The 24,507-nt window shown below is 44.7% G+C and overlaps 1 protein-coding gene across 1 annotated transcript; it reads left to right on the top strand.

The window, feature by feature from the left end:
- Positions 1–1,704: 1,704 nt before the first annotated feature.
- Positions 1,705–22,695, top strand: SCTR (secretin receptor; the record flags this gene model as incomplete). Its single annotated transcript, XM_082483708.1, is given in 18 exon segments — positions 1,705–1,743; positions 1,747–1,767; positions 1,769–1,828; positions 1,831–1,848; positions 1,852–1,878; positions 1,882–1,932; positions 5,889–6,015; positions 10,687–10,797; positions 14,783–14,886; positions 15,180–15,277; positions 16,238–16,370; positions 17,576–17,729; positions 17,821–17,881; positions 18,391–18,460; positions 21,134–21,225; positions 21,319–21,457; positions 21,642–21,683; positions 22,519–22,695. Coding segments are annotated over 18 exon segments (1,524 nt in total).
- Between the last annotated feature and the right edge of the window lie 1,812 nt (positions 22,696–24,507).

Raw genomic sequence — 24,507 nt, 5'->3', positions numbered from 1 at the left:
GAGAATGACTTGGCACTCCACTGAGATGATGCAGCATTGCCAATGTGGTTTCTTCAGACTACTGTAATGACATTGTCTGGCTGCCTCTCAGAGCCCCTTTTAACAATTTGCTTAACCCTTTGACCAATTTCAGCCAAACTCTGTGGGAAAGCAGAGCTCTTCAAGAAATGAAAGTTTCTACAAGTTTTGTGTGGGCAGGGGCAAGGAAGACTGAAACATTAGCCCTTTGCAAAGGAAACGATGCTGTGTGAGCAAGGCAGGTGGGCAGCTAGCGCATCCGGCCAGGCAGCTGGGCAGGAGAGACATGGCGTGGGGTTAGAGCAAGTGCTTCTGCTTGCCCGACTCCTGCTCTGAGGATGTGGGGAGACACGAGGGTGGTGTGTAGGGAAACAGAGAGTATTGCAATTCAGCAGGCCAAAAGAGCCCATCTAGAGACGAGCTGGAGTCACTGTGGTCAGAGTGGGCAAAGGGAAAGGGCAACACTCACTAGGAAATCCAAATTCCTTCATGGTGCTGCTCAGCTGATGACCGGCTTAATGCAATAGTTGGATTTTCAGTGCGCAGGTAATGAACCAGAAGTTTTATGGCCATAGCCATTGACTTTACTGGTGGATCTGGAGCATGCCCTCAGCAGACTGGAGAGCAGACCCTGAGTTTTGGGCAACTGCTCATCACATTTGACCTGTCCAGGGTCACAGGGTCACAGGGTAAATTGGAAAAGATGGTAAAAGATGTTTTGAGACACTTTGCCAAGCTGAGAACTGCCGTGCTTTGAGAAAGAGCACTGGTGCACGGTACAAACTTCAGGTCTTTTTTTGAGTCTGTATTCATTATTGTGCTACAGGTGAACTTGCAAGCGAGGGTTTGGAGCACCAGCCTTGGCAGCGGGGAACCCGCACCCGAGTTAAGCACACAGCCCCTTTACCACAGAAACAAAACCTGGAAAAACAAAGAGCGCTGTGCTGCCGGGGAAGGGGACTGCTGAGGAATTGCCTACTGGGAACCCAGGAAGGCTGGAATCTACATCCCACCGAGGAGGTACCACAGGGAGCCAAATGCGATGACATCTTGCAACCTATAGCAGCGAGACAAAATGCAGACTGGCTGTTTCTGTGGGTGTTGGATGAGAGGGTGAAGCCCAGGGAGCATTTAGAGCCCTCTTTGGAAGGGATGGGAAGGCAAAATCCCATTTGCCCTTTCTCTGGTGCCTACCCCAGACTCAAGGTCACCTTCAGCTCCGGCAGCTGTGCTTGCCTGGGCTTGGTGGGAGGCGCAGGTAGCCAGCTCTCCTGCAGCAGGCTCGGCCAGCCTCCTGATTTCTGGCTCTCGGGGATGTGTGCTTGCTGCAGGAGGCATGTGCAGAGCTGTCAGCAGCAGAAGCAGTGCAGGCAGCCTGCACCACATTCCTCCAACCCTGTTTCTCAGCGGGGCTCTTTTTCCAGCGCTGTGTTTTCCTTTGATTGATTACTTCTGCCATTGTGGGGCTGACATCTTACAGGGGAAACCTGCTTGGTCCCTTGGGAGCATGAGGAATGATCATTCCCCAGCGACACCCCTCGATAACAGTGAATAATAGCCAGGAAGGGAGGCAGACGATAGCAGGAACATGCTCAACAGAGGTGCTGTTATTTTTGGGACAGGAGGCTTCTGCAGAGGAGGAGGAGGAGAGCTTGGAGGTTAGATGGGGGAGTCCTGTCATTGCTGATGCTCTCTAGGGCTCAGCAGCTGGAGAGAAACATTGGCTAAGGATGGTCAAAGCGGGGAAGGAAAAAAAGAGAGGAGGGAAAGGGATGAAGTGAAAGGAGCCAAGAGCCACGCTGCAGAGCATACAGACAGCCTGGTAACCTCTAGTGTACAAGGGATGAAGGAAACGGACTGTGATTGACTATGTGGACCATCTGGGTGATCATCTTCTGGATTTCAGCTGTCCTGGTAGGTTCTCAGAGCTATCTATTCCCAATTGCATGGAATAACATGTTGTCTGAGTAAGTGTACCTCTGTTCCATGAAGTTGTGGTGTCTTTGCTTAAAAAGGTCTGTGTAGCAGGTGCGATTTTATTTTATTTTTTTTTTATTTATTCTTGCTTCTGCTGTTTTCTGCACTAATTGACAGTGGCCAGATGGTTAGATGCTGGACGCCTCAGTTTCCCCACCTATATAAAGACAGCAGCATGCCTCACTTTCCCCAGCTGTATAAAGACAGCAGTATTAATAACCTGCTTTGGTAAACATAGCAGGTTCTGTGATGAAGGATAAAAGACTTGATGCCGTTTAAAGAAGCTTTGCTTATTTACATCAGCAAGCGATCCCCTAAGGGGGTATGCCCACCACTACCAAAGCCTCCCTTGACTCAGATTGAAGGGATACAAAGCAATGTTTGACCCACAAAGTTTGGCTTCTTTCATTTAGCTTTATCACTTTACTGGGAATTCATGTGGCAGGTTGTCACTGCTGAGCTCCGGGCGCTCAGACCAGTTGGCGGAAGGACAGCTGAACCTGAGCTGTGATCTCCAGGTGCTGCTCAGCTTGTTCAGATTTTGAAAGCATACCAAACCAAGACTGAAATATGTCCAGCTTGGGTGTGAGCAGCTGGGAAAGGATCAAACTCTCGGCAAATGTAAAAAATCACTGTTTCATTGCAACTAATGAAAAGATCAATCTGTTTGTCCCAACAGGGGATTTGGTTCCAACTCTGAGAAAACCTGAGCTCTGCCTAGACATTTTAATGGCAGAGTGAATGCAGTCTGCAAACTTTTTTGCCTTTTGATCATCTTCCACAATAGGAATAGTGACTGTGATGGTTTCTTGTCATTTTGGTCTCTTATTCTTAGGTACGACCTAAAGGACTCTGTAAATAGATGTCATCTCTCAGGATGCCACTGAGGGCATCTCCTTCCACTTGTTATTTTTCTAAACGTTCAAAATACCTATTTTGGTTTTGCCAGGCATCTTTTCTCCTTTAAGTCCTCTCAGTGAACTAAACCCACTTACTTTCAAATTAAATGGCTATGAATTCTGTGGCTGCAAATATTATTTATATTACATAGTGTTTAGATCCATTCATTTCACAGGCTAAAAACTGTAGTTGGCTTTTGCTATCAATATGACAAACTGCAGCTTTCTGCCCATTCTGGACATCTAGTTATCACTAGCTATTTCTGTTTGGAATGCTTTTGGTGCCTTATATTGTCTTTAAACAAAACATGACGATGTCTTTCCCCCTCACCAAAATCTGACAGCCTGGGAGCTGGGAGCTGTTTCAGTGAACTGTTTAGGAAGAGATGAAGAAACCACATGTAGAAGAGCCCATTTTCCTCCTCAATTTCAAAGCACGGGGGCGGGATTTTTGCTCCCAGTTGCGGACGGTAAACACGCGTGAGACTGAGCACAGCTGGCAGCGGAGTGGGGTTATCTGGCTGTGAATCGGGATTTCGCATCACTCAGCAAACAGCCGCGTGGGACCTGACACAGCCTGCCAGCTGGGTGCCAGCGTTGGTAAAGACTGACCAAGGGACAGTGTTTGTGGAAAACAAGGTCTTTAAACCAGCACCCAGAGGTTCTCTGCTTTCTCTGGGTTTAAAATCCTGTTACCTGCACGTCTATTACCAGGCAGTGGTATCTACTGATCAGAATAGGGTGGACATCACTTGGTGGGGTAAAACAGTAACCGTAAGGCATGAAGTACACCATAATCTTGCTTGAGCAACACATTTTATGAAAGAAAATTACACTCTCTCAGGTCATCAGTGTGGTCTTCGCAGCTGGATGTGCTAAAAGTGTGTGGCCTCATTGTAGCTATAAAGAAATAATGTAGTCTTTAAACCTCTTTCTAGAACAAAAGTTTTCTTAGGACCCACATTTCTTGAAAGCAAACGGTGCCCACAAGATGTACAGGCTTATTTAAGATGAATGATTTTCCTGTTTCTAAGATTATTACAACACGATTGCTAGCATTTATTTTTATGGGTGTTCAGTATTGCCTTGAACAACCCGCATACGGACCAGACCCGTTCTGTTGGCAACTTCAAATGCTCAGCACTGATGTTGTTTTTTAATGTATTTTCAAGGCAACTTTTGGACAGAGGTACTGTAGCAGAAGTATGGTTTTGGTCTTAACTGTCACATTTGTACTTGTGAACTCTGAAAAATGTACTAAATTGCTTTACTATTGGTAATCAAATAGATAACAATAGAGAGTGATAAATAATGCACATTTAAAAAAATCTGCCAATGTTTAGAAATTATCAAATTCAGCCTTCAGCTAACAACTGAAACCCCTAATTTCAATTACATTTCTTTAGACATGTTATTCCAGCCAGATATTTCTATTTTTTTTCAAAGACTAAATGGATTTTTAAAAACTATTTTTTTTCAAATATTACATGGGTTAAAAATGCATTTAAATCCTGACATCAGAGGATAGTTTATTTCATCTGAATTCTTTGCATGTGTGATTCCAGAAAATTCATCACATTATGCAAAGCGAAATGTTTTTTATTTTATTTATTTCATGACATGCAGAGACAAAGGAGAAAGGTGCTGAATTTAAACACAACTGACCAATTAGATGAGGCATGATACACTGCTAGAAAGACCAAACTTTGTTCAGAAATACAATACCTAGCATACTTCCAGCCAAAATGAGTGGGAATATAGTTGCTGAAGTCTGTTAGGCTAAAATTTAGTTGTAGAAAAGTAATAGTTTTCATTACAAAGTTTTCAGTGGTTATTTTCTCTCCTAAATCTAATCTGAAAGTGATCAGCAATGCTACAAGTTTGATTAAGTTGGGTAGTAATATGATCCTGCTGGGTTAACTTTTCCTACACAAAGTACATTAAATAATCTATCATCTGCTTCTTTTCAAATAATACATCCTGATGACTTGCTTTTAATCTTTTAAGTATGTGTGTGTATATACATATGTGTATGTATATAAGTACATATAAGTTCCATAGTGGGAATTTATAAAGATTTTTGCTTTTGTTCATGAGGGAGGAATTATCTACTTTGTTATGATGGGAACCCACTTATAGTCAGGTGTATGGTTTGGTTTGGTTTGGTTTTTTTGTCAAAAATAGTAAAAAACTGGTAAAATAATAGAAATGGTAAAAGTACTTTTTACTGCAAGACATAACAACTGGGATCTTGTCCAACAAATCATTTGGAATGATTTTTAATACATGACATTGTAATGGTTGGTAGCTGTTTCGTACATTCATTTTGGTGCAGCTGCATGTAACATAAACCACACATTTAATTGCTACATCAGGATTGAGTTAAGACTAACATTTCCACACTGCTTTGTGAGAAAGGAGAATGGGGCAAGAAGGGAAGGTGAAAAAATGATGTTAGGACAAATTACTGTCTAGGTTCTCACAAAAATCTGTGCAAGACTCTGCTTTCAGGTTGGCTCCTGCAGCTTCCTGATCAGTAGCAGTGAAACAGGCTTGGATGGTCTGCAACCAGTGGACATATTTCGACCACTTGTGCCCAGGAAAATGACCTGCCAGGTCTATGGTTTAACACTGCCAGGGGCAAGTAATTAATTCTTTGTTGCTCTAGGAGAGTCCAGCAGTGACCTGGATGTTTCTGCAGTCTTTTGGAGGAGCATCCTGCTCATGTACTTAATTTAGCAGAATAACACATTCATTTTTCTCAATAACAGTAATGACAGCAAAAGGTAGAAGGCAGAAAATCAGTCTGTGCTTGCCTGTTACTACTATAAAAAAGCAGACTTCTTAATTAGTAAAATTGACTGTATTTCAAGGAAATATTGCCCACAATCAGTTGATAGGGTTGCACAGGGAATATGAGCATAAGGGTAAGTCCTGTTGAAGGGACGTAAGTTTTAAGAGGGAAAGTGATTCCACCGCTTTTAAAATTTGCAGATCAGAGCTGTCCCACCTGTCTGTGACCTCCTGAGCGTCCTGAAAAAGGAGGAAGAAAACTGTGCTGAGACTCTCTCCCTGGAGGCGAAGAATAGAACGCCCGAAAACGATCTGCTCCTGAGCTCAGGTAAAGGCTGAACAAATTTGTAGGATAAAAACAGCTCTCAGATGAGCTGGCTGGCCTCAAAATCAGATAACCCCACATTTCTTCCCATAGGAGGTGTGCATCTTGTATGCTTTTCTCATTTAGGAGCAGAAAAACAGGTAAGATCTGTTATAAGGCTCTGAGAGTGGGATTTTCACCTTACTGTGACAGCAAGAGTCGTAGGAGCCTTCTAACTCAGCTGCTCATCTGCAGTTCTTAGAACTAGGGAGCACATCAGCAACAAAATCTTGCAACTTGCAGAGGATTTGGAATTCTTCTCATCTTGGACAAGGTTATTTTTATAAATTCAGACCAGTAAGTGCAAATTTACTTAACTATATTTGCCTTCAAAATCAATCAATACCAGCAGCCAACATTTAAATCACGTGGCCTGAAGGTTCTTGTTGCTTCCTCCTTGCTCTAACTTACTGTGTCGCGGTTTAAGCCAAAACCTGCTACTAGGGACTGACAGATGCCCCCCTCTACCCCTCTTCAAAGAGAGAGACAGAGGAGGACAAAGAGACTTATGAGTTTAGAAGGAACTAAACTACTTTAATGAAATAAAATAAAAAGAAATAATGAAAAATATATACAAAACCATATCAAGCTCCCAAGATGACAATTACGCCACCGGCTGGCACTGGGGCAGGACATACTGTCACGTAACAGAGCTCTTGCATTTCAGAGAGCATTTATCATTATATAAAGGAGCTTTTTGGCCTGGGAAGGCCTAGTGGTACTGAGTCCTCATCATGTAGACAGCTTTCCTTCCACAGCTGAGCAAGTGTGTTCATGTGCAAGGGATCTCAGAGAGATAAATGCAAGCAATTATTGAAGCTTGCCTACGACCTGAGTGTTACCTCCCCCAGGCAGCAGCTGGGTCAGCATCTCACAGAGTACATTGGATGGAGGCAGATGTGACTATTTTTTGTGCGTGACCAGCCATTGCCACTAAGGATGGGTCTGTGTCATTCACAGCATCTCGCAGACTGAACTGTTTCTGGGTGACTTTTGTGGACCATGACATGGCAAAGTCCTCACCAGTATGGAAAGTGAAGGAGCTCCCGTGAGATATGCTGCATGCAGGGTGTCCTGGCCAGAGATAAGCTACAGTGTGGAGCAAGACTTGAGGCTTTTTCTTCATCTCAAAGCCTTGCTCTCTAGCAGAGAATGTTGGAGACACAGAACTGTTTCACTATGACCTGGCCCAAGGGGGCAGGACTCAGAGGGAAGATCTATTGCCTGGTTTCTTAGCATGCCTAGCATTTTCCTCCATCCCTGTGAGCCTTGTAGACTGATGGGTGTGAGCACAGCTTCAGGGCATTACAGCCACGTAGCAGTGACAAGGGTACCTTATGACAGGTTGCCACATACTCCAGAATAGAGATCTGTCTCATTGCATAGAACTTTGATCATATGAATAAATCAGTATTGTTTGTTTCCTTCCCCGGTGCCCTTCACCAAAGAGGAGGGTGGTTTGATAACCTGTCTATTTGTCTGCTTTGATCCCGTGACATAGGTCTAATGTTGAGCTCTGCGTTTCCTCTGCACCAGAGCTCTGACTTCACAGTACCATGCAGGTGTGGACCAGCACTAGCATTAGCAGGCAGTACCGTTTTACAGATGGTCTCATTTTGTCTCAGTCAAATAGCAGCTCCTCAGCAGAGACTTAGTCTAGTTTTAAGTTGGATCCAAATCTTAAAAATTCCCCTGAGGCCTTTTGTTACTGGAAATTTTTAAACAGGATAATTCTACCCTCTGTGCCGCACTCCCCAAATCTAAAAAGAGAGAAGGTAAAAGTATAGGATTATGTTAAATCTTTGAGAAAGCATTTCCAATGGCTATCAAAAGTTGCTCTTGTCAGATTAAACAAGGCATACTGCCGTGGGCTCAGGGCTGCCCACACAGCAGAAAGCCTTAGGCTGAAAGTGGCCAGAGTGACTAAGCCCTGTCTCTGTAACTGTGCAAACACACCTCATGGCAGTGAAACCCCAGAAAAATAAACAGGAGTGAGATACACATCTTTCCCAAGTATTGGTTTTTGAAAAGAGAGCCCAGGAATTTCCTTCTGCTGGTCTTGAGGACAGTTTGTTACCTCAGTAAATTGTGGAGTAACGCTTTTATTCTGGAAAATATTTGCTTGTATTCTGCAAACACCTCCAACGTTTGATTATCTGCATGTCTGAAATCCATGTGGAGAAAATCCTGTACAGGGACTTTAGTCTGAAGAAGAGAGAAACAAAGCTCTGGGTATCCAGTGCATGTCCCTGGTGGATCACGTAGGAAGAGAGAAAGGCAGTTTTCAGGGTGTAGGTCACCCTCCATACCCCGTCCCTCCTGCATCTTGCCCAAAAGCTTTGCCTGGTGTGGGCAGGCAGTGTCAAGGAGCAGCACGAAGAGGGGCAAAGCAAGGGACGAGCTTCCACAGCGCTGTCTCTGCTGCAATGCTCACACCCCTGTGAAAATGGTACAAACACACATGATTAGTTGCGAGTGAATCAGGCACAAAGTACCTGAGCAGTAAGTGTTTCTTATCTTGCTGCAGTATAAGGAAAAAGGGACTCTGTGTTTTACCTCTGCCCTTGTGATACCAGTAGCTTGGAGGAGGGAGAAGAGCTGTGCTCTGCCTCCACCCAGGAGGCTCTTTAGGTAGGTAGGGGTGGGTGGCACTGGCTTTGCTCCCTGAGGGCTGGTGAGAAGCCCTCCTGCAGGAGGAATGGCTTGGCTAGTTTTTGTTTTCTCTTCCTGGGAGGAGACCATCCCAACAGGCTTTTCTGTGCACTGAGTCTGATTTGGGAGCTTTATGCCAGTGATGTTGGCATGAAGGTTTGATAACCCAAATACTGCAACACAGCTAGGCATAAATATCACCCAAGGTGATGTTTCATTTACAATTAAACTATTGCTTTGAAGTAAATGGTTACCAAGTCATATAAACAATGTCACAGGGAGGAGACCAGAGCTGAGGTGCCCTGGCTGTTGAAAATTCCAGGCACTAGGACTGTTGTGCAGGAGCAAATCAATACATTTCTGGAAATGAAAATATCTTTGTCAGGCTGCTGGAGGCTGGCCATATGAGGCACAAAGCACTTGAGGAGAGCACTCAGCACTTCCCTCTGCTTTCAGTAAGTGTGCAGGGCATTCGGCACACACCAGGACCCACCAGGCGTAGGGTGGTGGTTCTGGCATGCTCCAGTGGCCTCTTTTTTCCCCATCATGTTACAAAACCCACAGAGGAGGTTTTTCTAAAACAAATGACAGTGAGTGGAGGCAAAAGAGAACCAGCATGAATGATTTCAGCCTATGTCTGGAGAAGAGCAAAATAAGAAAGACCAGAATTACAGTTTCTCTGTGTCACAAGGGGCATCAACCGTAGGTCTCTATTAACACCCTACACCACAGGCCAAAATTCATCCACACCAGCTTCAAGCACCTAAGCAAGATGTCTAAGTTGAGATCACCATCACGCTGTGCTCCATTGACCCTCAGCTCCCTGATGCACCTCCACCAGCCCTGCCAGAAGGCAACACAGCCAAGCTGAGGGCACAGCTGGAAAAGCCTGCCTCACACCCTGACTGTAGGAGGGGACCACAACAAGCCCATCCTAACCAAGGGAAACTGGGTGAATCTGGGCAATGTTGGTCAGTCCCTGCAGCTGATGGAGGCCTCATGTAGCAGAAGGTGCAGGGAGGGCAACTGAACCTGCAGAGAGCCCAGCAGGACTCCAGGTTCAATGGCTGCTCTGAGATGGGTGCTCCAACAGGCATGTCACACTGTCAGTGGCCTGGGCTTGGAAAGAACAGTACGGGCAGATTTTGTGTGTATCCATGTTTTGCCCCGGACTGTAAATGTGATGACCTTCTTTTTACAGTCCTGGGGACTGACAAAACTTAGCAAAGTTTTGCTGTGCTGCAGCAGAAAAGCCACTGAGATCCGCAGCCAAGCCCAGTGAGTGGTCTATTGGCATGACTTGCTCCAGCACAGTTTTGGCATAATGAAAGAGATGAACAAGCAGAGGAGTATTTATGGTGACACAAGGATGTCACTGATACTGTTCCTCTCTGACCTTTCCCCAGTAACATTCTGAAGCTGTTTAAACTCCTAGTCAAGTTGTATCTTTTTCTGTTTACAAAAGGATTATATAAGAAAAACATCAGGGTGACTCAGAGTGGAAGCTTTAGAAAGACTGAAAAGTGAGCTAAAAAATTCACATCTATATTTCTGTCATCTTTCCTGGGCCATTCAATAGTTACCGGAAGACAGATGGGTAGCCAAGTGCCTGATGCAAAGTTGACAATGGCCGGCCCAAGACACTCTTTGTTTGGCTAGTAGAGACCAGTGGAGTCAAGGACCAGAACAGGACAGGCCTGGAGCTTTCTGGGACTGGTTTGAAGAAAGCAGGACTTGTTCTGTCCTATCCAGGTCTTGACAGGTCTCAGCACGACTTGCTCTGTCTCATCCAGCTTGGTTTTCAGAGTACTGAGCATCTGTGTTCCTGTAGCTGCCTTGGTCCTTGGTGTTTCGTTGCATGGTGTTTCCTTGCATGGTGTTTCATTGCTTGAAGATGTTTCATAGTGTTTCATTGTTGGGAGAAATTCCATGGTGTTTCATCACTGGGAGATGCTGCATGGTGTTTCACTGTTGCCTCCCCAGGCAGATGTGCTGGAATGTGGGATAACATGAGCTGCTGGCCTTCATCTGCCGTGGGACAGACTGTCAACGCTCACTGCCCTGAATTCTTCCAGATGCTGACTGGGAAAAAAGGTAGCACTAAAAATATGCTTTTCTTGCCCAGGTGGTTTTTATTGCTAATTTTATTTTTAAATGAGTTATTTACAGAGATGCCAGTGTCAGGTGTGAACCTGAAGTGAAATTGTGCCCCTGCTTCTTTTAAAGACCGATGGTCACTTAGCAGCTCCATTTCCATCACTAAGTGAAACATGGGAAAACCTGGAATTAAAGTAGCAAGATGTTTTAAGTGTTTATTTTTCTTAGCCAGGTGGAGAAAATGCAGGAAGTAAATGCTATCCTGAAAAGCAGTTTCTTAGCGTGGTTTCTTAAGGGAAAGAGTTTGCTCCAGTCAGGCTCTGTGTTTATGTACTTCTGTCTATCTTTCCCTTTCTAATAAGTCTTAGAGCCAGTGGCTCAACTCAGCTGAGCCTGATGGGGACAAAACTTCACAGAGTGTTATGTTCATACAAGTTTTGGCAAAACAGCCACCCAGGTAGGGGGAAAAGATCCCCTTTTTTCCTCCATCAAGAGGAAATCTGCACTGGGGGTTCATCCCTTGGCTGTGACAAGCTCCACAAACATGGCACAAATTCATGGGAACTCAGGTTCATGGATTACTAGAAAACTTATTCAAAAAGAGATGAGCTCAAGCAACGTTTGTTGTCCTTTCTCCGGGATTTGTAAGCTAGAAATGAAGGGAAATTTATTTCCAGTATACTACAGTAATCATAAGCCATTAAGTAGAAGTTTCTGTCTGCTTTCTGTTCAGTTCTAGTTTTCAACAATGCCCAAGAAATGTGCTTACATTTCTCTTTAGTGAGTTAATGATTCAAATCGGAAGAGGGTTTTGCATTCTTCAGTTATAGGATATGGATTAATGAGGTCTAGTACTTACAGAAAAGCAGACAAATTCATTTCATGGAGGGAGGAACGGGAGACAAAGTATTAGATTGTCTAATAAAGATTAGATAAGTCAGAGGAGAAGCACTTAGTGCTCTTTAAATAAAATCAGACACGAGCCATTCAGATTAAAATAAATACCGTGCCATTTTCTGTACACACAAACAGTAGCCGCCCATTGAATCTTATAATCTGGTTTAAAGACAGAGGATGAATTACACAAAGACACAGATCACTGCAGAAATCATCCATCTGGCATGTCCTCACAAATATTTAGCAGTGATACCAGCCCTTAAATGCATTAAATGAAATCCATGCTGGTACAGCCACTAGAGGGAACTTCTCCCTGCCTCTGGCCTTCATACCAGGGAGGAAAACAGGAATTTGTACATCCAAAGGTCATAATTATATCTCAAATGTGCATTGCTTTATCTTTGAGATAGTCTAACAGCTTTAAACTTTAGTTGCCCTGCTTATCGAGAAGCTGAGAGCTGAACCACTTCTGATAAGCAAAAATCAGAGTGACATTGTTCAAAACAGAAACCCAAGACATGGTCCATTGGCATTTGCATCTTATTTCGGTCTCTGCATCTGACATTTTGGGTCAAAGTCAGCAATAGTTTATTCTCATTCTCATAGCCACATTCTTCTCTGATTTTATACTGTGGTTAGCTTGTGACTCGTATTTAATTACTGCTACAGACGTTGTCCTGTTTGAAGCAATTTTGCAAAAGAAAAACAAAGATCTGTTTGCTTAAAAAAAAAGCAAAAGTTTTCTCTCCTCACCACTTACAAAGCAGATAGGCAGCCACAAATGCCAAAGACCCATACATTAAGGGACGCAGACAGCTGTGAGCTCTGACCAAACCTTGGTCTCGGTGCTGTAGAGCTTTGTGCTGACATCCAGACTTGCATTTGCAGCCCAGACTGTCTGGCCCCCTCCCACAAAACAGACCAAAGAAACAAAATCATCTGGAAACAAGTTATATAACTGAAGTTCACATCCAGACCTGTACAATTTGTCTCGGGCAAGAAATGGGGAAAGGTGTGATGACTGCGGGGATTCAGAGGCAGAGAAGGCTGCATAGGATAACCCCAGTCCCATGGCCATCCCTTTAGCCAGCGCCCCCCCTGGCCTAGGCAACTCCAAGGCACCAGCAAACACCAAGCACTCACTGATCATTAGACAGACTGCAGACCCCAAGCCTGCTCCAAGCAGGGCATGCTGCAGTTTCCCCAGTGTGCGTGTCACCCATAAGCAAGTAGCATTGCTAAAATTGCGCTCACGTGCATCAGTATTATGCCCTGCATAATCTCCTGTGCTTCGCATATAATGCAGTCACATGCACACACCAACACAGAACTTCACCTCTTCTTGTCTGATCTACTTTGACGTCCTCAGGCAAAAACCAGTTACAGGCATGTTTACAAGCACAATACTCTGCTCTAAGTACGTGCATCTTAATAATTGAAGCTGAAGTAGAGAATTTGCCACCATCCCACTCCCCTGCTGAGTGCCAAGGCAGGTTGGGGAGAACTGTTTGGGAGAGCTGTTTCTCTCCTGTTGTTGCACTGCAGCAGGGTATATAATACAGGGTTTATGAAAAGCAAGCCTGGACCTTCCAAAGGTGCTAAGTTGGAACAAGATGTTCATAAAAGCATCAGAATAATAGTCTGATACTAACACACCCAGAGCTCTTCCCACTTGGAGATCTCAGCGTGTTTGCTGTGCCTTGCAGTTTTACAGAGGCGAGTTCAAATCAAGTGCAGACATGCTGTCAGGTCACCAGAATTAGCCCAGAGGTAGCAGGAGCCCCAACTCTGTACTGACAGTCCCAGCAGGGCTCCAAAGAGCATAAACCAGTGCCAAATACTGCTGCATATGCATCTCCCTCCGTTCCCTCAACACTGTGGGGAAGTTTGCAGGGACTGGATGCCCTAGGGTCCCCATGGCTAAATGTGCGGGCAAAAATAGACTTTGATGGTCCCTTCTGTCAAGGCTTCTACTAAGAAGGACTGCTGATTTCAGGCCCTCTGTAAGTCCTTGCTAGTATTGCCGTTACTGCAGCAAAGCCAGGATTTTACTCCATGTTTCTGAAGTGTGCCTCCTACCTGACAGATGAGTGTGGTTAGGACAGCGGGCAGTGGTTTTACTTCTTTGTAAAAGTTTCTGTTCTCTTCAGCACATGACCTACATGCCTGCTAGGGTCATTTTCTTCCAGTGAGATTGTAAGGTGTTATAGGGCAGGACTTCCCACTTCCACTTTAGTGCCAAACATGAATACAGACATGTTCAAACCTGTCCTATTCAACCATGTGCAACATGCTGGGGATACATCTCACTCAGCTTTAGGAGTCTAAAAGTCAAACGTCCCAGCAGAAGTGGGTCAGACAAACTGCCCTCTGAGGATGTCTGTCTGCAAATGAGATGAATTCTGCAAATGCCTCTTTTTGTCCACTGACTAGAAAGACAGCCATGAGGGACACAATTGGACTCAAGCATTTAGCTTTCAGAAGTCTAACTTAAGTTAGGGGAATCCCACCCTAGCCTTTAATTTGCAAGTAAGCAAGGAAATAAACAGTGTAAGATAATGCCTAGACCTGGCTGTAAGGAAAAGCCTTCTATTTTTCATTTACATCTCACCAAAAATCTCTGACCGTCTAAAGTTTTGTGTTCTCTTCAGACCATGACAAACCACAGCAAGGAGGTGGGAGCATTCAGGAAAGTATCAGGTTTGCATGGAGCATAAATGTGTGATTGAACAAGTCATGTGTTTGCTGATCTTGGAATACTGGCCAAGAAACACCAGATGTACCGAACAGTATTATTTATGTTGCAATTAATAAAAACACATCCATCACAGTCATCCCTGAGTTGGCAAACAATATTATGACCCACACAAGTACACTGGGGCAAGTATCAACATAATTAGCTCAGCTGCATTTCACCTCCAGCTATGCAGAGTGCACTGCCTGGGGGAAAATATTCTCTTTGCTCTTGGAGCCGCTCTACACGTTGGTGACTGATCTCCAAACATACATACAAACATACAATTGGAAATGATCACACTCGATTATGTTGTTTTGTTTTGTTTTGGTTTTTGTTGTTACCACACAGGTTTTGTCTACCGAAACTGTTCGAGTGAGGGTTGGTCGGACCCGTATCCAAGACCTGATATCGCTTGTGGCTACAATGTCAATGACACCACAAACGAGGCGAGAGTGAGTCCGAGTGCAGTGACCACAGATCTGCTGCTTTGGGGCCCCGGGGGAGGAACATGTTAAGGACAGACTGAATGATGTTGTGATTTAACTCAGGTGGGGTTATTCTTACAGATGTTTTTCAGCATAAATGCTTCCTCCAAATGATCAGAATGGGTTGCTCAGGGAAAAACTTCAGTAGCTGATTTTACAAGAAAATTTATTTGCTAAATAGAAGGAGACACCTTTCTCTTGGTGTGGGCTGAGTACTACCAAACAGTCAAAGATAAATGTATGAATATGTTTCCCTGTAGCATTCGTATTTCATGACTCTGAAGACCATGTACACCATTGGATACTGCACCTCCCTCGTGACACTGACAATAGCATTAGTGGTCCTGGTCTCTTTCAGGTAAGGAGAAGCATCTCTGGTTTCCATTTGGCCAGGACTTCTGGTCATCCCAGCTGACACAAATCCTTCTATTGGCTTTCAGGGCAAGTTAAAAATTGAATTATCTCTAAAAACCTCCACAGAAATCAGTGACAAAAATTATCTCTGAGTCTTGTCTCCCATAACATGTTAGGGCTGCTCCTCATATTGTGCTCTTCTGTCCTTTCCAAAATGTAGCTGGATGTATTTTGCAGACTGGTGTTTGCACCACCTCCCTGCTGAGGTCTTCCCATGACTTCAGTGTCCCTTCAGCAGAGTGTCTTTCCCCCTGCTGTTCTTTTCCCTACTTAAGTCTGTGGCTAAAACTTTGCTCTGAGTGCTGCTGCTCTGACTTCTGGGAAGGAGTTTCAGGTTTACAGCAGTGATCTGACAGTCGGCTTATCTTCACGCATCCTTATAACCTGGAATTTGTACTTTGCTGCTTATTCAGTGAAATGAATTTCCCTTACAGTGTCAGGGTGGCACCTCTGGGCAGAAGGAAACCCAGCTAGTTTGCAAACTTGTCTTCAGGCTGCACAGCCTCCGGATCCAGATTATGTGGAGATTTAATACAGAAAACATTGCAGGCACAAGTTCACTGTGCAGGCAAACCAAATAAATCCACCCAGGTGTGGATAAACACCTTGGGTTCACGTTACTCCAGAAAGGAGGGAGGGAGGCTAGACCAAGCAAATTAGTTGTGAAATCGTGTTCTTCTGGCAACGTTCAGCTTGTTTTAGTACCTGAGTGGAGCAGATGTGACTTCAGCTTTTTAAGGTCTTCTCTAGGATATCCCTCTTGGGAAATGCATTAGTCTTCCTTTCACAGACAGAAAAACGGCGTTCTTAATATGTCAATTTAGCATTAACAAGCATTACAGCCACAAGCTACATGCATTGGATAGAAGTGTAACTTCACAGGATCTCTCTCTTTTTGTAACAGAAGACTTCGCTGTACAAGGAACTACATCCACATGCATCTCTTCACATCGTTCATTTTGCGAGCCTTGTCCAACTTCATCAAGGATGCTGTTTTGTTTTCCTCTGAAGACACAAATTACTGCGGGTCATACACGGTAACCCTCTGCCTTCCAGCTTGCTCCATGCCTCAGATTCTCAGCAGGATCCTAGCAGTAGTTAGTGTGCAGGGGAGGAAATCTCTGTCCCAGCTTTCTACTCAGTGTGTGGGATTACAGGACAAGAGAGGTATGCCCCGTCCCTTCTCTGTCACTTGATCCCGCGTGTTGGTTGTTCCTGGCTGAGATATCCCTGTTTGGGAGTATTGTTCATGAGTGATGGAGGTGTGATGGTGCAAAGGCAACACAGGCTGGAGCATACGCACAGAAACCCAGGTGCCATTCCTCCTGGTTATAGATGCCCTTATAAGTACTGGAGCAGAGAGCATCCGGGTTAGTCTGAAGTAGGTACCTGCATTCATCATCTCGATTGCATTGACTAGATGACCACAGAAGACACCAGGATTTCAGCACATTGACCCAGAAATGCCTAAACCTGGGTGTCCCAGGCTGTGAACACGGGATACACCACCAGGGTGGAGATTCTTACATGGATTTTAGATCCTGGTAGATGGGGATGGCAGGAAAAGTATGAGAACACATTAAATATTGCTGAATTATATTGCAGTGTGAGACAGGATAGTAAGATATGGGTTTACACCCAGAGAGCCTAGAAAAGGAACCTCACAAATTTTGAATTGTTTTTTCCTTTTTCTTTTTATTGGCAGCAAACTATCTTGAAAATGGGGGGTGGGTGAGCACTAGAGACCATGTTCAATGCTTTAAACCAAAAGATAAGAATTAAGGAGAGAAACAAAGAAAGGTGCTTTTTATTTTGTTTTGTCCTCCCGGTTTTGCTGGATTTTTGTTGCTGAAGAAGAACATTTTGAGCAAATTTTAACTTGTCTTTATCAACCCTTTTTCTTAGGAAAAAAAGACCAACAAACACATCCACATGCTTCTCTAAGGTGAAATTAGTGCTACTGATACTAACGAGGTAGTAATAAGGAAACTGCTCTAAGTGAGAAAGTAACCCAAACTCATGTGTCCATGACACATTCAGTTCTTGCTGGTGAGGCAGTTGATTAATGCATTTATGAGTGCCAGCTGTGCTTTCTTGTCATGTGAACGCCTGTCTCAAGGCCACTCATTTAGTCCCCTAATTGCTATAAGATCTCTATTTGCCAAGATTTACTTACATCTCTCTCTCTGTTAGAAGGTAGATACAAACCCAGGCAGAAGCTAATTATTCTCTCTTTCCTCAGGCTGGGTGTAAGCTCACCATGGTCTTCTTTCAGTATTGCATCATGTCTAACTACAGCTGGCTCCTCGTGGAGGGACTGTACCTCCACACTCTCCTGGTTATTTCTTTCTTCTCGGAAAGGAAGTTCCTCTGGAGGTTCATTGCCCTCGGATGGGGTACTGGTTCTCCTTTCAGTAAGAATAATTGTGGGTTTGTTTTGCCTTTGGGGTGGACTTGTGGAGCAGTAACTAGCTTTCCCAACCACAGGTGCACCAGCTGTGTTTGTGGCTGCATGGGCGACTGCTAGGCAACTCCATGAAAATATCGGGTAAGTTGTGTGGAGGGGGGGAAGGCGGCACGCTGGGGGAAGCATGCAGCTCCCACGCAGGCTGCTCCACAGGGTCCCGCAGCCAAGCAAACCAACCACCAGACCACTGTGGTGCAAGCCTGGATCCTAGCGTGGGCAGGAGTAGAGGTCCAGCTGAGCAACCTGAGAAAGAGCCTCAAATATCATTTGAGCATTTTCAAGGCTAGGATGTAGTCTTCAGTTATGAATTCAGCCCATGATGTTTTCAGCATCTTTATTTGACTTTCTGATCTGTGAAACTTTGTTCCTTTCCAATATTTGGAACAGTGGTTCTACTGTAAGGGCTACTACTTTTGTCTTGTGCAGGTGGACAGATCAGTCAGAAATGTTGTACAGCTAAGTGAGAACAGGAAATTAATTTCATAGAAGAAGGGAATAGAGGCCTATCTGAAGGGCAAAACAGACTAAATCTCTTCAAAAAGGCACCAGTGTTTTCATAACTGACTGCACCTTCTCATCTATTTTTACAGGTGTTGGGACATTAACACTGATGCCAATACCTGGTGGATCATTAGAGGCCCTGTAGTTTTGTCTATTTTTGTAAGTCTTTTCTGGGACAAGCAGATTCAAACTGTATTTTCAAATACTGTGAAGTCAGAGATCATCTATTCAATATGCTTCAGAACTGTGTTAATGAACTGATCTTAGACATGTGCCTGAACTGGTGTGACACATGAATTACTGCTTAAGCAACTTCTGCTCAGCAGGATTTAGTCAGTAACTAATGCCCCGAAGCTAAGTTCACAAGGAAAGCTAGAGTGTCTTCCCAAGAAGCAAGAGCCTGAAGAAGATCAGGTTTCCACATCCTGTTGATTTCATATGAACTTGGCTGGCTTGTGGAAGCTTGTTTTGGACTGTTTCAAGTAAGGCTCTGGAGGAGAAACGAAATGGCTGTTCATTTCAGTACAATCGCCTTTGTGTCTCCCGGTCAATGCCCCTCTCAGCAAAGCCAAAACCAACTTGCCTTACATGACCATTAGCTTTTGTTTTCAGCAATGAAAGCAGCTCACAGGCTGCATGCACCAGGACTGCAATTATACTATTATGGCATTACTCACTGAAACAAGGCACAGGCATTGAAACTCAGCGTGAACCTGCCCAGTACAAGGCAGTAGCGATGTCACGAACAATTTGGTACATATAATACTCAGCACCTATGGTTTGAGCATTTGCTGTTGCTCACCCTCAGAGCCTTAGGTACCAAGGGGCCAGAGCTGCTTCTGGGAGATAGTCATTCTGCCCAACAGAGATGCGCTGGGGCAAACCACTCTATAAGCCCTAGTACAGAAACAGGTGAACTGTTAGTTCAAGTAACCCGCTGACGCTCCAAGTGAGAACCCAAGAGTTGGTTGAGGTTTTCATATTGCCAGTAGGAGCCATTATGTTTGTGAAAGACAAACTGCAACACTTGCATGCTCTCTTGGAAACGCAAGCAGCAGAGATGGTGGGTTAAAGTTCTGCTATCTACCACTGAGCAATCCTTCACCCCCACGAGTCAAGTGGAAGACCACACAAGTGATCCAGGATCAACTTAATGAGGCCACAGCATATATTTTTCTTAATGAACCCTTAAGCTCCAGGAGCCATTCTGTAATCTTTAAGTGCCAACAAGGCCCAAGCATTCTGCAAGGCAAAAAGCACAATCTTAATTTCGTTTTTGATGGCCACCACCCACTACCCCCTTCCAAGTTTCCTCAAAAATCCTGATCGCATCTAGCTTAGCCACTTAAGGCAGGAGCCACCAACTGGACTCTGCTTCTTTACCTGAAAGAGGCTTTTCTCAAACCCATAGCCACAGACAAACCAACAGCCAGTCCTTCAGAATCCAGATCTAATCTCTTTATTCCTCACAGCCTACAGTCCTTAGCAGTTCAAAGGGCAGAAAATCAACACCGATAAACTCCTTTGTGCTCCAAGGCTAACGCTCCTGCCGTGCTGCCCGCGGGAAATCCTTCCCAGCAGCACTCTCCCCATCCCTCCTTCTCCCCATAGTTTTCAGTAGCAAGAACTCCTGCTCAGACTACGCTGATTAGGCCTGACCCAGTGTGTTAAAAAACCCTGCATCCCCAGCTTGAACCTCCTTTCCCCCCCAACATCCTCAACATATTTGTCTTTCCTTCATGTCCCCCACCCCGAGCTCCTCACAGCTCTGCTCCTTTCCTCACCCCTCCCCAGCTCCCCAAACTTCCAGACACCCTCAGCAGCCCAGACCACGCAGCCACAGTTGTTCCCTCTTCATCCAATAATTTATGGAACCCAAGGACATCCTGGGTCTGTCCCACCTACAGTAGACACGCTTCTCTGAGGGAAACACACCACCTCAGAGCCCAGCTCTAGCACCCACAAGCCACCATGAAAAGGATGCAGGGCTGTGATGATGTTTTGAGGCGTAGGGGAAGGTAGAGGGCCTGCCACGGTGCAGGGTGTTGCAAAAGCGCTGTGGGGGTGCAGGAGGAGAGCAGGGCCATGTTGGGAGCCCTGATGTGAAAGGCAGATACAACCCGAGGTGGCTACACACTGGCTGTGGGAGAGAGCCATGCTCAGGCTCTGCCTCCCTTGCGACTCCTGCTCTTTGCTTGAGGGTCAAACGAGCAGAAACAGCTATTGCTTCACCTTTGCCCAAACTGAGCAGCAGATCAGCATTTTATCTGATATCCACCCTTGGAGAGGGGGAAAACCCAAAGGAAGAACTTCTGTGTTGACTTTCTCCTATCCCCACTTTTAACTACTTTGCCTCCATCATCCCAACCCATGCTGTCTTTTGGCAGGGAACAAACAACATTTGCAGTCCCAGTTAGCAAGTGGTAGCTCCAGCGCTGCCCGTTTGCTGGCATCCAAAGCTGGGTCAGACTGGGCAGAGGCTGTCTGAAGCCCACAACCAGAAGAGATCCTACCGATGTGCCTGGTCTCCCTGCCCTTCCAGTGATTTGCCCGGATAATAAGCTCTGATCGTCCCCATGCCTAAAGCTGCAGCCAACTGGTGGGGAAAGCAGCCAGCACCCAAGCCCAGGGTGGCCAGGCAGGCCCAAGAGGCAAGGACAGGGACTGGGATGGGGACAGGGATATGGGCAGGCCAGCCCCTCTATTCTGCCTGCTCAGCCAAAGCACCCCAAACTGGCTCTGCTGATACCTGTAAGTTATGCAAGTGGTGACTGGAAATTTGTTTTTGTTGCTTTTTTTTTTTTTTCACTTCCTTACTTTTCTTTTTTTCAGGTTAATTTCATTCTTTTTGTCAACATTTTAAGAATCTTGATGAAGAAGCTCAGCTCACCTGAAGGACGGAGCAGTGATTTCAACCAATACAAGTATGTCCCTTATGTTGCAACTTTATGCCATGTGACCCCACCTGAGCCCCTCTTGCTCCTTCTGCACTGGTGTTTCCCTGTTTTCATTCTCAGGAGACTTGCGAAGTCAACACTCCTCCTCATTCCCCTCTTTGGGGTCCACTACATTATCTTTGCTTTTTTCCCCGAAGACGCAAGCAGTGTCACAATGGAGATTCAGCTGTTTTTCGAATTGGCTCTTGGATCATTCCAGGTAATATTTGATAAGCTATTATTTCTTTAAAATAAAAACAAATAGGCATAACATATGACTCAGCAACAGAGCAGAGTCCCAGTGGGAAAACCAAGCTGTCTGATTCCCCTTGAGGTGCCTCATCCCCATTCAAAAGCTGAAACTGCAGTTCTAATTCTGTCACCATGGTTCTTTTATCTTTTAGGGCTTTGTCGTGGCTGTACTTTATTGTTTTCTTAATGGTGAGGTGAGTTTTGTGTATATAACATTTTTTTTATTGCTCAAGCATGCCTCATTAATCAGTAAGATACATTCTCTCATGAATTACACGTTTTATCTAAGGGTTTTCTTCCCAGCTACCTAACGTCACTCATGAAATACCTGCTAGACCTGGCAAGCCTAAGTAATTGTATGCCAGATTCAAACTTCACCTCTCAACTATTGCAGCCCTTTCATAAATCAGATAGAATTATTACTGTCTGGGAACAGAGGGTGGGAGTACGGTCACACTGACAGTCAACTGGTTCTGACGTATGGTGGTGTTATCTGTCACCCCATCCATGGCTGTTTTCTTTACTTGATACTTGGGAGGGAATTTATCAAAAGCTGTATCCAGTCCAAGTTTATTAGGACTCTCATAAGGTAAAGCTTTTGGAAGAGGGACCATTTTCTTTGTAGTCGTGTCTTAACTCCCAGGCTCCTGGGCTAGAACTTGCTCTCTGAAATGCTGCTGCTGGTAGAGGTGGGGGGAAACATTATCCATACCTGGGAGATCCTGAAGTTATTGGAAGGAAAAAAAAAAGGAGGGGGAGGGGTTTTAAATACTTTGACAGATCCTTTCAGGGTTCAGAAAATGTTGTTTTGGAAAGAAAATCTGCATTTTTTACCTTAGAGTGCCAAAATGTCCCATTTTTATAACTAAAATTAAAATCTTGGAAAAATCTAAACCAAACACTTACTGAGGCCAGTTAGGCCCTGTGAACAGCTTCACCCACTCTCCTTTTCCTGTTATACTGCTCTCCGCAATGCAGGGCTCCAAGATAAACTAGCTGAACGAAGTATTTTGTGACCTCTCTACCTAGGTTCAGCTGGAAGTTCAGAGAAAATGGAGGCAGTGGCATTTAAGCAAACACTTGCGTCAGCATCTCAGCACCTCAGCGAGTAATGGAGGAAGTGGCTTAACTCAAGAGATGCAGATGGTGAGGTTGAGCCCACCAGAGCACAGGAGAGCAACCCTCCAAAGATCAAGCGTGCTTTAACACTGTATGCCTGGAGGATACCTCCATGCTCAGATACACACGGTTAAGTCCCATGGACCGTGCTGGGAGTCTTGTGTATGTATCCGAAAGCAGGACTTGGCTGTAGATCAACAGTTCTTAAAGCACATCTGTTCATTTATATGCTGTGTAGCACCAGAGTTATTTTGCAAGGCAAAATGGGCCACAACATTATGCTTTTCTTTGGGTTTCTGGCCACAGTCGTTTGTGTTTCTTTCCACACCAATATTTTTCAGCTACTATTTCCACCTTAAATGAGACCTTTCATTTTCTGTGTGGCTCTCCAACGTGTTCCAGACTAAGCCAGGCTGGTGAGTTTTAGATGTTTTCTATTTCTTCTGCTGTTGAAGCTGGGAGGACATTCAATTTTGTATGATGAAGATGATGTGCCATCCTTTAACACAGCCCATGGATTTGAAATGCAAAATTAATTCAGCCCTAAAATTTACTGAGATTCAAAGTCTTTCTGTTGCAGTGATGGAAGATGGAGACTGAGAACATAAAGCACAGCTGAGCTTCTGTTTCCTTTCTGACTGCATATCTGTTGCTTAGGTATGCTCCAGTGACTGTTTCAGACGGTTTTCTTCCTTTGCCTCTTCTAACAGTGGAGACCTCGGAAATAACAGTGGTCCAATTTGGATCTTCATATCTTTTTGAAATAGTAAAAAAGCTATTATAGCATATTCCAAGAGCGGCTAAGAAATCTTTAGTAAGATGGCTCTTTCCTATCATGTCTGTACCTCTGAGGCTCATCCCCCTAGTCTTTGAAGGGAAGCAACGAAAGCCCTTGAGACATTTAAAACTCAATTGAACTGGTCAGTACAAGGTATGTTGTGAAGAAACACCACCATAGTGGCTGGCAAAAATCTCCTTAGAGTCTACGATCGCTCAGCATGCTGAAATCTGCAAGGCTGTGCATTGTAATATGCTGTCACAAGGTATCTGAGCTTCTATTACAGCTTTATGTTCTTAAGGATAAAATTGTTAAGCAAGTTTCCCTGGTTTGAGTGGGAAAGGGATAAAACAATTCATCCAACAAATGCAATCAAGCCTCCTACTTGAGTTTGTATCTGTGTTTCCCCAGTGGGGGCAATTCTTGCCTGGTTTTCTTCAAGGGCAAAGATCACTGAGCAGAAAGCAAGTGGAGTTTATCACACTTCTCATCACCTACAAGACATTGGCAAAACATGCATGGTATGTCAAACGCTGACCAAGCGGCATCCCCAACTGCTCTGCCAAAACTGCTCTAAGGAGCTTTTATTCACACCAAACTATCACCGTAAACTTCTGCCATTTTACCAGAAGGCAAACATGCAGTGAAATTCAAAGGATGCTTTCAAAACTAAATTACCTGGGCAGAAGCAGATTTTTGAGTGCTATTAGCACTGTTTCAGACCCTGAGATTCAGGAAAAATGTCTTTTATTTCCTCTGCCAGTGCTGACAGCTAGACCACAGAGCCTGTATCCTCCCTGGTGAAGCAGGCATCGCAGGCAGCAGCACCGCTGATGGCAGCCAGGCCAGGAGGGAGGCTTTCACTTTCGCTCCGACCTCCCCTGCCCGGTTGGCTTTGCCTGTTGATGCAGGTCACCCACCAGCGGGAGAGTTGAACCTCTTTAAAACCAGAGGAGGGGGTGTGTCAAATATAAAGCAGTCAACTGGCAAGCATTTCCAGGAATTAATTTTAAACTTACGTTTTTGGAAATGACAAGGTTTTGAGTCGAATTTGTCCTTTAAAACTCAGCCAAAGCAAGTGGAAGGAAGAGCAGAAGCAGGACCAGTCCCGTGACTGAGGG

This window comes from Vanellus vanellus, assembly GCF_965231255.1.
Source record: "Vanellus vanellus genome assembly, chromosome: 5".
NCBI classification, from domain to species: domain Eukaryota; kingdom Metazoa; phylum Chordata; class Aves; order Charadriiformes; family Charadriidae; genus Vanellus; species Vanellus vanellus.
The sequence above is the reverse complement of the archived record's forward strand: the minus strand, read 5'-3'. Positions and strand labels throughout refer to the sequence as shown.